This window comes from Phaseolus vulgaris, chromosome 5 (genome assembly GCF_000499845.2).
Source record: "Phaseolus vulgaris cultivar G19833 chromosome 5, P. vulgaris v2.0, whole genome shotgun sequence".
In the NCBI taxonomy this organism is placed as follows: Eukaryota; Viridiplantae; Streptophyta; class Magnoliopsida; order Fabales; family Fabaceae; genus Phaseolus; species Phaseolus vulgaris.
In genome coordinates, this window is record NC_023755.2 from 27191120 (window position 1) to 27207535 (window position 16416).

At 43.0% G+C, this 16416-nt stretch overlaps 1 protein-coding gene across 1 annotated transcript; it reads right to left on the reverse strand.

Moving 5' to 3' along the window:
• Positions 1–14493: 14493 nt before the first annotated feature.
• Positions 14494–15393, reverse strand: LOC137834469 (uncharacterized). Its single transcript, XM_068642511.1, has 4 exons — positions 15366–15393; positions 15046–15281; positions 14802–14969; positions 14494–14723 (listed from the first exon to the last, which is right to left on the reverse strand). Exons 1-4 carry the CDS (start codon positions 15378–15380, stop codon positions 14615–14617), a joined length of 528 nt encoding a protein of 175 aa, XP_068498612.1. The 5' UTR covers positions 15381–15393; the 3' UTR covers positions 14494–14614.
• Positions 15394–16416: the final 1023 nt, after the last annotated feature.

The following is a 16416-nucleotide window of genomic DNA, read 5'->3' on the forward strand; positions in this document are numbered from 1 at the left end:
ACATGATGTTATCTATGATGATCTCTGGTCCAAAACAACCTGGAAATGACATAGATGTTTATCTTAATCCATTGATTGAAGATTTGAAATTATTGTGGAATGAAGGGGTTGATGTGTTTGACGCGTTTAAGAATGAATCTTTCCGATTGCATGCGATGTTGTTTTGTACTATCAATGACTTCCCTGCATATGGGAACTTGTCAGGTTATAGTGTGAAAGGCCATAGAGCATGTCCAATATGTCAAGACAAGACATCTTATGAGCAGTTGAAACATGGAAGAAAACCGTGTATCTTGGGCATCGTAGATTTCTAAAGAAATATCATCCGTATCGTCGATTGAAAAAAGCTTTTAACGGATACCAAGAACATGACATTTGTCCCACTCCCTTAAGTGGTGTTGAAATTTATGAAAAAATAAAAAATGTTAATGTGACTTTTGGAAAAATGAAGAAGAAGCAAACTGTGAATGAAATATGGAAGAAGAGATCAATCTTTTTTTATCTTCCGTATTGGTGTAAGTTAGATGTTAGACACTGTCTAGATGTAATGCACGTAGAGAAGAATGTGTATGACAGTCTAATAGGAACACTTCTGAACATTAAAGGCAAAACAAAGGATGGTGTGAATGCACATCTGGATTTGACTGAAATGAATATACGAGAGGAATTGGCACCGAGAGAAGTTGGTAAACGTACATAATTGCCTGCAGCGTGTTACACTTTGTCAAAGAAAGAGAAAACAAGTTTTTGTGAATGTCTTAAAGGTGTTAAGGTACCACAAGGCTACTCTTCAAATGTGAAGAGTCTTGTATCTATGAATGATTTGAAACTAATTGGCTTAAAGTCACATGATTGTCACGTTCTAATGCAACAATTACTACCGGTGGCTATTCGTGGAATCTTGCCCAAAAATGTTAGGCATACAATCACTCGACTATGTTCATTTTTCAATTCCATATGTAGTAAAGAGATTGACTCTCAGAAGTTGGATGAACTTGAAGAAGAAATAATTGTTATCTTGTGTCAACTCGAGATGTTTTTTCCTCCATCTTTTTTTGATATTATGGTACACTTGGTTGTTCATCTTGTAAGAGAAATCAGATTGTGTGGGCCAGTTTATATGCGATGGATGTATCCAGTTGAACGATACATGAAGATTTTGAAGGGATATGTGAAGAATCAATGTCGTCCAGAAGCTTCCATTATTGAAAGATACATTTCAGAAGAATCTATTGAGTTTTGTTCTGAGTACATGTCAAAAGCCAAATGTATAGGAGTTCCTGAAAAAGGTTGGCACTCACGTAGATTCATAAGTAAATTCACGTAAAAAACAACATAATGACCCAGAAGATACAAACAATGACATTTGTGAGATTGAATCACTTATAAGAACGACCATCAATAAAGAGTACGAGGATGTTGCTGATGTTGTACATGCAACTCGAAATGATCATGATGAAGGAATATATAATTGTATGTACATGTGATTCATGTTTAGTTTTACAATATATTTCATTTTAATTATATTTCATATTCTTGATGCTTATCATATTTTTTTGATAACAGGAACATGGCAGATGATAAAGTTTCCCATTCAAAAACTGGGAGAGGACCTACAAGATTAAAGAATATGTTTAAGAGGATAAATAAAGATGACAAGATACCTTTGTCTATTGATATCCACACTGGTGTGCCCACTGGGCAACATGCAAAGAAATATAGGAGTTATCTCGGAGTACTATCTCGTGAAAGGATCTCTATCTTAACTCAGTCCTGGGATCACGTGACTGACCACGAGAAAAACATGATTTGGCAAGATATTCTGGTATGTAACTGTTTTTAATTTGCTCAATCTAAAGTTCTTTTATACTTTGTTTTTGTTTATGAAGTAATTCTTTCAAACAATGTAGACGCATTACAACATCCCGAAACCTTGAAAGCGAAGGTTCTTTCAGATGTGGGTGTCAAGTTTCGTCAGTTCAAATCAAAATTGACAACAGATTATATATATGGGAAAAGGAAAGAAGAAAATCCTTGTGCAAAATATGCATCCATTGATGAAGAAACTTGGCAGCAGTTTGTCAATATTCGACAAACTGAAAAATGGCAGGTTAGTATCACTTTTAGATTTGAATATAGTTTATATTAACGTATTACTAAATTTTGAGTGTTATGATAGGAGGTTCGGAACAAAGCAAAAGCCAATCAGGCACATAATGATACCCCACACTTATTGTCTCGTGGTGGTTATAAGTTGCTAGAGCAGAAGATGCTTGAAGAAAAGATTAAAGCATGTTCTACTTCCATTGAGGAAATGAATAGTGTAGATTCTTTGAGACCTCCATCCCCACCACTCCGACATGAGATGTGGAAGGGTGCCCGTATAAACCCATTAGGGACATGGAGTTCTAAGTCAACAAAACAAACAATTGAATGCATTGTAAGTTTGACAATTTCTTTTCAATGTGTTATTTTAAATTCTATGTGTTATTTTAAATTCAATGTGTTGAAGTTTGTCAATTTCTTTTCATTTGTTTTAGGATTCTCTTAATGAGCAATCAACACAGGGGACTTTTAAACCATGTGGTCGCAATGATATTCTTAATGTTGCTCTCGGACGACCTGAACACCCTGGACGTGTTCGTGTAGCTGGATATGGGGTTGGGATTCGGTCATACTTTGGACCTCCATGACACAGCAAGGAACAATTGTCCAATGAACCTAGCCAAGAGTATTTACTACAACTACGTGAGCAGTTAAAGGCTGAGGTAACTCAAAAGCTTAAAGAAAGCTTCATGGAGGAGTTTAGTGCGCGAATGGAAATGGAGTTCAAAAAGCGGTGGGAGGGTTTAGGACACTCACAGCAACCACCTACTATGGTAGAAGATGAACCACCTCCGCCTCCTATTAAGAAAGTCAGCACTAAAGGGAGTTGTTCGGCAGTTGATCTATCAGGGGATGACTTTGGCTCAACTAGCCAATGCGAATTATATGTTGAATGTAATTCTTTGACCCGACTCGTTGCCTTGGGTAAGTGTTATGAAGGGGTCACAATGTTACACAATGTGCCTCTTCCTTCTAATTTCATGAAGGTCACGGTGGAGAAGGTCCTTTATGGTGATCTTGCAGTTCCTGTGCCGACATCAGAGGTCACAATTGTAGCAGAGGCAATACATACTTTCGTTGCCTGGCCTAGACATCTCGTCAGACCTATAGACTCTATGGTATATCTTTGCACTAATACTAATAGAATTATATATCAGATATATTACATTCTAACTAATTTAAGTATTTGTTTGTTTTGATGAGTAGCAGGAACCTAAGACAAATCTGCCTCTGGGAAAGAAGAAAATAGTCTCCATTGATGATCCTCTGGGGGCATTGGTGGAAATTGCTACAGCTTTAGATACAACCGTCTTAGAGGTTCCATGGGATGCCAATGTTTTTGGAAGGCATAGTAATCTACCTTTGTATGTTCACATGTCTGATTTGTTGGACCTTGCATCCGGAGATCAAGAGATTAACATACCAATTCTGCAATTATGGATGATGTAAGTTCAAATTTTAAAATCTTTATACTTTTGATTTATTAAATATATTAGTACTAACTTATTGAAATTTAGGTATCTTTCTGGATTATGCTTTGATGAGGGGAAACACAATATATATGGGCTTTTAGACCCTCAAATCACTCAATAAATTGGAAACAAGAAGTCAGAAAAACAAACATACATCACCACTGCCTTAAAGAATGGTGGAAAAGACATTTATTTTGCTCCGTACATCCATGAGTAAGTTCTTATTTATTAAATAAGTTTTAATAAATTATTGAAATAAGAGAAACTAATTAACTGATTTGTTATACAGGCGTCATTGGCAACTATTGATCATATCTGTTCAAGATCATACCGCTACATGGTTTTGCTCCTTACATAAAAAACCTCCTACCTATTTTAAAAACATTATAGATAGGTACGATAGTTTCATTTAACATTTATTATTACTTATATATTATATAATATTATGTATTCTAACATGAAATCTTATTATTTTAGTGCTTACTCTGGATATAATATGTTGTGTGGGAGGAGAAGTTCAAACGCACAAAAACTCACTTGGATGTACCTTAAGGTATTTAAAGTATATTTGTTCACTCAATTTAATGTGTTTCACTCATTGATTTAATATATTTATTTTCACATGTAGTGCAACAGGCAATCTGGAAATTATGAGTGCGGTTATTATGTTATGCAGTGGATGTTGACTATTTTGTAAGCTGGAATTAATAAATGTTGGGATCAGGTATAATACCTCAATACAATAAACACTTTAAAATTTAGGGTTTATTATTCATGCACTAATTCAAAAAATTTCAAATGTCACAGTTCTTCAACGACCAACACCCGCTAGATTCGGAAGCATTGGAGTATGTGAGAACAACATGGTCAAAGTATTTTGTAACCATGTATAACACCCTAGGATAGATAAATCATTAGAATGACAAACTTTTTCATATATTAGCTGAACTTTTTTGTATAATACTATAATTTGTTGTATGTAATTTATATATTTAAATTATGATTTTAAATGTTTTGTTTTTCTGGGATTGAAAATTTTATGCAGTTTTGGTTTGAGATTTTTTTTAAAAATAATTTTTTTTTTCAATTCCTGCATACAACGACGGTTCCCCTGGAACCGTCTTTAAAGAACCTACTTAAAACGACGGTTCCTGGGGGAACCGTCTTTAAAAGTCCCTCACTTTTTTTTAAAAAAAATTCTGAAACTGCTTTTAACGACGGTTATAGCAACCGTCGTGGAAACTCACATATTTTAACGACGGTTATTTAACCGTCGTGAAAACTCTCACTTTTTAACGACGCCCGCAATAACGACGGTTCTGGAACCGTCTTTAAATGTTGATTTTAACCGTCGTTAATATACCTTTTTGTACTAGTGCGGGTTTCCCTGGCGATCACCGCCCTGGCGATTCCCAGTTCCCTCGATTCCTCTGGGCGGTTCCTCGCCTCTTCTTCCCGATCGGCGTTCTCCTCCCTCGCTTCAGCATCTACCATGACGACATCGCTGCTGGCGGTCGCCTCCATCGCCGTCGACCTGGGCTTCACACCGGGAGGCGGGGTGGTCGTGATGTAACTTACTGACCTCTTATTCTTCAGGCTATTCTCATAGCACTTCTTTGCTTCCTTCTGGTCCGATTTGATGGTGATCACCACCCCCTCCATAGACGGCAGCTTCACCTTCATGTGCCTGGTCGAGGGCACAGCTCCTATTCTGTTGAGTGTTGGTCTTCCCAACAGAATGTTATATGCTGAGGGAGCATTCACGACGAGGTACTTGATTTTCTCCGTCCTCGAGCCCGCCTCATCTGTGAATGTTGTTCTTAACTCGATGTATCCCTGACCTCCACCTGATCGCCAGCGAACCCATACAAACACCCTCCATAGGGCCTCTGCTGGTCAATGGGTAGTTGCAGCTGTGTGAAAGTCGGTCAGAACATCACATCTGCCGAGCTTCCTTGGTCCACCAGTACCCTGTGGACCTTCCTTCCCGCTGTGACAAGCGAGATAACTATGGGATCGTTGTCATGAGGCACAACGTCCCTGAGATCTTCTCTTGTAAACGTGATGTCCACATCTGGCGAGTGGTCCTCGAACATGTCCACCGTCATCACAGAACTTGCATATTTCTTCCTCTGTGACGTGGTGCATCCACCACTCGGGAAACCTCCTGCGATGGTGTGCATCTCTCCATGAGTGGGCATCTCATGCTGCTGAGCCTCACCACCCGCCGGCTGGGAGCTCGACGCACCCCCCGTCCTTCTGTCTAGCAGGTAATTGTTCAAGAAACCGCTCTTGACCAGGTCGTACTCCCTGGGGCGCCCTGGGCCCCTGCCCTTGTTTTTCCTTGGATCATAAGGATGGCGAGCCCTTTGATCCCTCTTGGCCGCCGCTGTCTCCAGCACCATCTGTGGCTGGATCCTGGTCTGGGCACGTGGCCTAGCAGGGGCCACGCTCCCTCTCTTCTCGGCAACTTCACTTTCGTCGGCGATGTGGGCCACCGCAAGTCGCCTAACCTCAGCAAACGGGGCGGGATGAGCCCTAATCAACGCCTCACAGAAAGGTCCCGGCAGCACGCCCTTTTTGAAGGCGTATACCAGCATCTCCTCGTCTTTAGCAGGCGAGCGGACCATCTGTGCTCCAAAACAATTCAGATAGTCCCTGAGGGATTCTCCCTGGTACTGCCTTATGTCGAACAGGTCATAAAACACCCTACGTGGCGCCTTGTTCACAATGTACTGCTCGACGAAAAGCTTCGAAAACTGTTGAAAGTTGATTATATGACCTGTAGGCAAGCTCACAAACCATTCCAACGCTGTTCCCTGGAGCGTGCTCATAAACATCTTGCAATATACAGCATCCGACCCTCCCGACAGCATCATCTGCGTGTGGAATGTGGTGAGATGTGCCTCAGGGTCCTCCACGCCGGTGAAAGTAGCCTTCACAGGTACCACGCTCGTAGGGATAGGCGTGTCTGTGATCGCCTGAGCAAACGGCATAGGAAAACGCGAGGTGGCGACGACGGTGCGACCTCTTCAGCGACTAGGCGTCCTCTCTGCTCTTGAAGAGCTTGACGCAACTCCTCAGTCACTTTGCTGAGCTTTTCATTCCTGGCCCGAGAGGCGACCAGGTCTTCATGAATCTTTGCTTGCTCTACGTGCGAGGCCTCCACATTCGCCTGCAGCGCGCGCATGATCTCCACCATCTGCGCCATGGTCATGGCGCCCTCTGTAGCAACTGGCACAACGAGACTTGAACTGTTGCTTCTCATCTTTCTTGTGAAAACTCAGCGAACCACACTTCAACGAGCAAAACCTCCTCTAGCGAACGATCGATCCAGCAATCAATCGGTTAGAAACTCCCAAACTCCCAAGAATTTCCACGAACGCAACTGCAACAGCACGCCGGTATATGCGGTCGTCCAAACCTTCGCAGAAACTTGCAACTCCACCACAACACCACCACTTCTCCAGCAACTCCCGATTCACTAACCAGAAACGCAACAGAACGGAAGAAAACACCGAACAACCGATTGAAAACCGCGCGAACAGCAAGAAACTGCAAGAAAGCCGATCGAAAGCTTGAACGATCGGTGGAAAACTTCACACTACCGATCAAAACCCAAACGAAAGGTAGAAACTTCGAAATTACCGAACAAAATTCGAGCGAACGGTGGAAAACTTGAAATCACCGAACAAAAGCTTGAATGAACGGCGGAAAACTGTTGCACCAGCACACAACCACACAGAAACTATTGAAACTCCAAGAACTCACACTGCGGATGGGGACAGGTTTTACACGGCCCCACGGTGGGCGCCTGATGATCCTGCTTGTTGACCAGAACGCGAGAGCCTTGCCTCGTCAAAGGTAGCTTCCTCTGGATCGACTTTGCACCGTGCTAGCTTCCGTCCTTCACCTTGATTCACCTCAAGAACCTGCAAAAGACAGAACAGCGCTGCTGCGACCGATCGCGCTCCGACGCTCAAGTCAGCGACAAAACCACCAAAATACTAAGAGAAAACTAAGAACTTCAGGAACCGTGCAATGTTCTCTCCCAGCGTACTCAAGTTCTCGCAAGCGTAAAAGAAGTATTCTAAAACGCGCGTACCTCAGAAGTTCGTTAGGATCCCTTATATATCTGTGCGCTTTCTCTCTCCTGACAGTTACACATCTAGACACGTGGCTCGCATCTAGCTGTACACGTGTCACCATCTAGAGCATCCTTGACTTGAGCGTCACTTCTTACTCTTCAGGCTGTTCGACTAAGTTACCTATGCAGGAAGCAACTCAGCGTATAGCTGCCTTGGAGCGCGATCTGTTCTGTGTGGCGAGTACGGGTGTCATCATACACACCTTCCCTGTGTCCTCCTCTCGGCGATCTCCGATCGCCTTGTCGCCTGGGTTCACATTCGGCAACTACGACACAAACTTGGTGACCGCCGGTTTAGGTATGCTAGAGATCGGGGCACGCCAACTTAATGACTGGCGACTACACGAGCCTCTCGACTTCCTTCCCTTCTGCCAGCCAGGTGTCCCGTTCAACACGCCTATATTATAGCTTGCTGCCACGTCATCTATTCCGACTACCTGGGCGGTACAATTTTCATGTGTATAAGGTCCAAGATGACGATAAACTTAGGGTAGTTTCTTCATCCTCTTTGGGCTATGCCAAAGAATGGTGGCATAAAATTGTAATGGACATTATATATCGCTAGAAACCTCCCGTGGTTTCTTGGAATGCTTTGAAAGAGCGTATGCGCGCGAGGTTTGTTCCTCCTTCTAGGAAGGAACACTTGTTGAAGTTCCAAAGGCTTCCTCAAGGACATAGGATGGTAGATGAATACTTTAAAGATTTTGAAACAACTTTGACTAAAATGAATATACATGCTAATGAAGAGTCAAAGATAAAATGGTTTGTACGTGGTTTGAGAAGAGATATTAGAGAATTTGTAGAATTAAATGAGTACTCTTCTTTAAAGAAAGTGTTTCGCAAAGCCATCAAGGTGGAATCCTATCTTTTGAAAACAACTTTCAAAAATACTCATGAGGATGATTTCTACAACTCTTCTAGCAAGGATGCCAACAAAATTTCTACTCAAAATTCTCCTTCCAATTTTTCCAAACAAACCTTGTTTCCAAAAAAAGTTTCTACTACAAATCCTTCTACTCCTAAGTCACCTACCAAAACTTCAAATATCAAATGTTTTAAATGTTTAGGTTTTGGGCACATAGCTCTTCATTGTCCACAAAAGCAAATCTTAAAGCTAAACAAGGTAAAACAAGCCCTCACTCACCCACCTACCACAAGTAAAAATGAAAAAGACAAAGAAGGCCAAGTTGACATGGGTCTTATACTTTCACATCCAAGGTGTTTTCCTTCCTTATCTTTTTGATTTCCAAAGGTTCTTACTTCACCACCATCTTGGTTAAAAAATGTTAGGGATGATTTTTTCATACCTCCTAATGGTTGTCACCATTTAAGAGGACTTTTTCCAAAAGATATCATCATTCCTAAACAACTTTTTCCAACTTGGTCGTTTTATAGAACCTCATTTTCTGAAATCCCATTGTTTCCAAATGTTAAGTCATGTTTTCCTTTTTCTTCCACTTTTAATTGTAAGAATAAACTGACTTTGTTATATGCAGGGATTCAGAATTCGTGGACGAATTCTCTCCAACTCGAGGAGTATGATGAGAATCAAATAAAGGAGGCTTTTATTAATGAAGGAAGAGGACATCCACCCTCACATTTGATGTTTTTCCTTCTAGTCTTCTCAAAATTAAAAGAAGACATAAAATAAAGATGAGGCCCAATCCCAAAGCCGAAGCCCAAGCCCAAGAAGGCCAAAGCCCAAAGAGCCCAAGTCCATCCCATGAGGGGCAAGGCCAAGCTTTGAAATACTCTTGTATAGTGTACCGACCAGGTCATCGGGTGTGATAACGTGGACAAGAGAAAGGTAGGTGGTCAAGAAGTCAACGTAGTCGCCGTATGCAGAAGCGGCGTTCTGCAGTATAAATAATCGGTTATCGTCGAGATGTGTCACCGCCAAGATGGATCATCGCCCATCGCCCAAGAGAAGCATCGCGCAGAAGTAAGAGGTCGCCGAGTAAGACATCGCCGAGAAAAGGCATCGCCTAAACGAACATCGCCTAAGTAAGACATCGCCTAAGTAAGACATCGCGCCGAAGAGTCAACCCGCATGATGTAAGCATTTCACAGAGAGGGGGCCCACACGATGGGATAACCCTAAGTTGGGTGGCGACACTGTGGGTCCCTCTGCACAGAATAAATGATCGAGTCAAAAGGGCACGTGGCAATGCCCACGTGCTCACTAAAGGTATCCAGGGAAGGCTGCATGCATGACACGTGTTTAATTAGGGCACTCGAATAGTATGATGGCGCGAGAAATACAGCGCTCAAGTTAGAGCCCAAGTGGCCATAAGGTTATACATTGCACTCCAGATAAGGGAAGTCCATGGGCCAGATACGCTAAGATCCTAAAGATAGCGGTGCAAGGACCTTCTCCAAGGAACCCTAGATAATAGCAAGCAACGCAGAGGTAAACCCTAGTTTTTCACCTATATATAGGGCACGAATAAGCCCTCGAGAGGTACGTTTTTTACGGTTGCATGAGTTTTAACCTAGTTTTCATAAAGTCATTCAGAACAGTAGTCCTTAGTTGTTCTTGACGGCACACCCAGCTGTGGGCACAAGGCAATTAGAGCCACACAGTTTAGTCACAGTTCCAGTTGTTGAGATTATTATACAGTTTCTAGTTACTTTGGTGTTTCTCGCTAGCTGACTTAAGCGTCGGAGTGCAAACGGCCGCGAGGGCGCCCCTTTGTTCTTCTTTTTCAGGTACACACAGACGAGGCAGAACGAAGGTGCCCTAGCTCGTTAGAACAAGCCACGCATAAAGACGACCCAGGTCAACCGGCCAGAACATCTGGCGCCCACCGTGGGGCCGATATAAACATCGGTTCCACGACACAAGCTTTCAGTTCCAGATTCCAACACTTAGATAAGTCGAGAGGATCCCCAGAGAGCCATGACCACCCGACCAACACGCGCTAGGAGTGAAGAGATGACCCTACAGCAGCTCATGGGCATGGTGCACGGGCTACAAGACGCAGTGGCAGCCTCGAAAGTAGAACAGGAGCGCATGCAGGCGGACCTGACAGCTTCTCAAGCAAGAAGCGAGGAACTCCACTGCACCAACGAGGAGTTACGCCATAGATGGCGTGGCAGAGACGAACCGGAGGCTGCATCCCCACCCAGTAAAAATTCACAACACCATTTTCACAGGCAATCTTGGAGATGGCAATTCCCAATACGTTCACAGGACCCAAAGCGACCTTCACGAGAATGGAGGATCCCGAAGCACACCTCACGGCGTTCCACACACAGATGTTGCTGGTAGGTGGTTCAGACGCCGTTAGGTGCAAGCTTTTCATGAGCACCTTGACAGGGATGGCCATGGACTGGTTCATCAGCCTCCCAGAGGGCCACGTCACGTCCTTAGCCCAACTTTCACAACTATTTAGAGAACAACACCTAGCCAACAGAACTCCCGCCCCAGTCTCGTACGATCTTTTCGACGTCAAGCAGTTCCAAGGCGAAACCCTAAAAGAGTACATAAGCCGCTTTGGGGCACAGGTAGTGAAAGTAGGCACCAAGGAGGAACCCATGATTGTATACGCATTCAAGAAGGGGGTGCATCCCGGATCTTTCAGTAAAACGCTTAACCGCAGTCGCCCCAAAACCTTCGCCGAGATAAGGCGACAAGCGGTAGAACATATTGCCTCGGAAGGTGAAACGTACGAGAAATGCACAACCACTGTGCCAGCACGCCCCAAGGCACAGATACGCACGCAACCTGTTCGGGTTCACCAAGCCGTCACAGAAAGGAAACACTTTGACAGGAAACGCCGCGGAGGACCCAACCTAAGGGTCGAGTAGAGGAAGGGAGAGAAGCAAGCAAGCCGCCTGAGGCACAACTTCGTGATGGAACTTAAAGATCTGATCGCGGTACCCAGCATAGCCGACAGGTTGAGGCTGCCGATTAAAGCTGACAAGGTGTTGGGACCTCGCAAGGAGTCGTGGTGCGAATTCCACGAAGCATTCGGGCACCATATTAACAACTGTCTGGCGCTTGGCTATCAGTTGGAGGAGCTCGTGAAGAATGGTTTCCTGAAGGATTACTTGGTGGAGAAACAGGCGGGACGACCGTCAGGCTCGCAACCGGGGGGCAGTGAGGGGCAACAGCACAGGGCGCCCGTTCTCGGTGAAATCCACACTATAGCTGGTGGGTTCTCGGGTGGCGGGTGTACGGCGTCGCAGCGTAAGAGGTATGCGAGGTCCGTAATGTCAGTGGCGGGTGGACATCACGTTCACTAAGGAAGACCTCAGGGATGTTGTGCCGCATGACAACGATCCCATTGTGATCTCGCTCGTCACGGTAGGGAGAACGGTTCATCGGGTCTTGGTCGATCAAGGGAGCTCGGCAGACGTGATGTTCTGGCCGACCTTCGAAAGGCTACAACTATCTATAGACCAGCTGAGGCCATATGGGGGCTGCTTATACGGTTTTGCGGGTGATCAAGTCGAAGTCAGGGGATACATTGAGTTAAGAACAACGTTCACAGATGGGGCCGCCTCGCGCACAGAGAAAATCAAATACCTTGTCGTGAACGCCCATTCAGCATATAATATCCTATTGGGAAGGCCAACACTCAATAGGATAGGAGTTGTACCCTCCACGAGGCACATGAAGGTCAAATTACCTTCAATGGAAGGGGTGATCGTCACCATCCGATCTGACCAAGAAGAGGCAAAGAGATGCTACGAAAACAGCCTCAAAAACAGGCGATCAGTGTGCCATGTGACCACAACACCACCTCTTGGTGCGGGGAATGCGCAGGAAAGCCGACGGGCTATGGATGCAGCGTCAGAGGGGACCGCCGAAGGCGATGTGGTTATGGATGTGGCATTGGAAGCAGCCACCAAGGGCGACGTAACCATGGAAGATGTCGAGCCGAGGCCTGAGAGCAACGCTAGAGTAGAGGAAGAGGAAAACTGCCCGGAAGCCGCCAGGGAGTCAAGCATTGTGAGAGCATTGCTCGCTAGTGAGAAGAGGCCTCGGCCAGTTGGTGATTGGCTCGAAAGGGAGATCGGCGAAAAAACTTTTAAGTTGGGGAAAACTTTAGACGGCGAGACACAGGAACAGATCGCCAAGGTGATAGGCAGGCATCTGGACGCGTTCGCGTGGTCTGCCTCGGATATGCCAGGAATCGACCCCGATTTTTTATGTCATCGTCTAGCAATGGACCCTCAAGTCAGACCAATCCGACAAAGAAGAAGAAAATTCAATGAAGAAAGGAGACAGGCGATCAGAGATCAAACGCAAAAACTCCTCGAGGCGGGCCACATCAAGGAGATACAGTATCCGGAATGGCTCGCCAATGTTGTATTGGTAAAGAAGAGCAATGGGAAATGGCGAATGTGTGTCGACTTCACAGATCTAAACAAAGCCTGTCCAAAGGTTTCCTATCCTTTGCCAAGTATAGACGCCCTAGTGGACAGCGCAGCAGGTTGTAAGTTGTTAAGTTTCTTAGACGCATTCTCGGGGTACAACCAAATTAAGATGCACCCCATGGACGAGGAAAAAACTGCCTTCATGACGGAGAAGTCGTGTTATTGCTACAAGGTGATGCCTTTTGGGCTGAAGAACGCGGGGGCCACGTACCAGAGACTGATGGATAAAGTGCTTGCACCTATGCTTGGGAGGAACGTGCAAGCTTACGTTGACGATATGGTCGTAACATCCCTGGAAAAAAACCAGCATATAGCCGACTTGGAGGAGCTGTTCGTTACGATAGCCAAATACAAATTGAAGCTGAACCCTGAGAAGTGCATTTTTGGCGTGGAAGCGGGAAAGTTCTTATGTTTTCTCTTGACCGAAAGAGGGATCAAAGCAAACCCTGACAAGTGTGCGGCCATTTTGGCGATGAGGAGCCCTGCTACGGTTAAGGAGGCACTAGTGCAGATAAGTTAAACAAATGCGGCTATTTTAAATTTACAAATGCGGTCATAGAACCGCATTTGATCAACACGCATTTGTAAATCTGGAATTTACAAATGCGGTCCTATGACCGCATTCATAAATCACATTTACAAATGCGGTCATTTTAGGTAACCGCATTTGTATATTATTCTGAATTAGGGAGTGGGTTTGGGGTTTAGGATTTATGAATGCGGTCTTGGTAAAAACCGCATTCATAAATCACTATTTACAAATGCGGTCATTTACTAAGACCGCATTTGTAAATGCGAATTCACTATTTACAAATGCGGTCTTGGTAAATGACCGCATTTGTAAATAGTGCTTTTTTTTTTTTGGTACATCCTGTTTTGTGCAGAAACCATATATTTAAATAACCTGCATAATGATTAAACCCAGCCAGACAAATACAAAAATGTAGTAACCAATTGAAATCATCAAAATGTACATTTACAAGTGATCAAATTACATATAATAAAACCACTAATGTTGTTTACTTATGCTAGAGTTATAAAAATTAATGAAGTATGTGGACCAAGAATCTCTAACATATGAAATGCCTTCCTCACTCATTGGTGTTTCTTCTGTGAATAACTGCATTGCAAAGTTGACATAAATTAGTTTCTAGATATATATATGTTCAAGAATTATAAAAATGATTTAACAAATACCTCCTTCCAACCAGTTTTAACACCTAGTCTTATAATGGTAATCATCCATTGCATAATGTAATAGCCACACTCATAGCTTCCTGGTTGTTTATTACACTATATAATTCAATAAAAAGTAATATGTTAGTATATTGATAAACAATGATAATAGAGAAAGAAAAAAATTACAAACCTTATGTAGTTCAAATTATTTGAACTGGATCGACCTTTTAGGATGTTATATCCACGCCATGAACTGGTTAATACAAAAAACCTCGTTAGTAGATGGTTAATTAGTAACATATACAAAGTTAAGTTTATACTATACTTACGTATCAATGATATCCTTAAATTTTGTGGGCATCTTCTTGTGTAGGGAACAGAACCACACAGCAGTCTTATCAACCATTGATAAGACAAGTAACTGCCAATGATGCCTATATGATCATTGAAAAGAGTTAGTAAATATTTAAAACATGAAATAATAATAATTGATGACATATAATTAAACTTACTCATTAATGTAAGGGCATAAATAAATTTGTTTTCCCTCTTTTTCCAGGATGTTAGTGATGTATGCTTGAGTCTCAGTTGAGTTTGGTCCAACGGGATTAGTATATGCAGGATCTACGAATCCATACATATTTTCCTTCCCCTCAGTGATACAGACTCTATGCAAAAACCTACAAGTTTTTAGTTAAAGCATAATCAATAATAATTTAACATAAAGTAAATTGAATAATAGGTAAAGATACTTACATCATAAAAAATTGAATTATACTTATATTGAGCTCCTGGTTCCCAGATATAAATTCTGATAAATCTGTGTTGTAAATCATCAGTGGCAGTTCAGTGTTGATTTGAAAAAATGTATTATCCCACGGAACTGGAAAAGGATCATTGCCAATCTGACTAGCAATGAGACGTAGGGAAGCCATAGGATCGTCAACTGGAACCTCACGCTTCTTTTTCGGAGTTGGTGGCTGAAAAGGTTCCTACAAGATAAACAACATTTGTATTAAATTATATGTAATATATAAATATAAATAAAAAATAATTTAATGAAACGAAATTATTACATGAGGTTCGGGCATAGATCGAATGAGCTCTCTGTGCCAGGCAACGAATGTCTGAAATGCATCGGCCACAGTGGTTACCTCATCTGAAGGTAGTGGAACACGAGCATCAGGAAATCGTACTTTTTCAACAGTTACCTTCGCCACATCAGGGGAGAGAGGAACGTTATGTAAGGTGGTGGCGTTTTTATAGACTTTTCCAAGTGCCACCACCCGAGGAAGTTTGCCGCCCACTACCAGTAGCTCACAATCCTCTGTCTGCCCATTGATATCATCCCCTGATGTTGGAGGAGCCGCACAACTCCCCTTTGTGCTCTTGGGAGTGGGACTAACAAGGGGTTCAATCGGCTCAGCACAAACTTGTTGCGATAGAAACTCTTGTCGCATTCGATCATTCTCCTTTTTCATCTCCAGCCATATCAAATCAGTCTCCTTTCTCATCTCCTCCATTATTTCTTCACGTAACTTAGTCTTCATTTGAGTTTCCTTCTTGGAGGAGGAGGATTGCTGTCGTTCTGAAACTCCAAAATAAAGTTTAATTCCGACCCCTTGTCCAGCGGCACGAACACGACCAGAGTGTTCAGGTCGTCCAATTGCTTCAACCAGGATATCGTGACGACCTTCAGCAACAAATGTACCGTCGGATTCCAAGGAATCCTGCAAGAGTACACAAAAATCATATTTTCAATCATTAATATAATTAATGCTTTAAAAAAATTGAAAATAACAAAAATAACTTACAATTTTTTCGATTATAACCCCGGATTGCTCGGAACTTGGTGCACCGGACTTTTTAATTCGGGCCCTCTTCCATTTTTCATGGCGAAAAGGTGGTGGAGGAGAAGTGACCCCTGTTTCCACATTCTCAGAATACGTCCCCTGTTGAGATTTCTCCTTTTCCACCATCAGTGTTTGCTCAAGTTTTCTATACCCCGAACGAGACATAACGTGCGGGGTAAGATTCTTCAAAGCTATCTCTTGAGCTTTCTTCCGACGATCCTGTCATAATTGAAATAAACAAACTGAAGTAAATAAGATAAACTTATTAATGTTA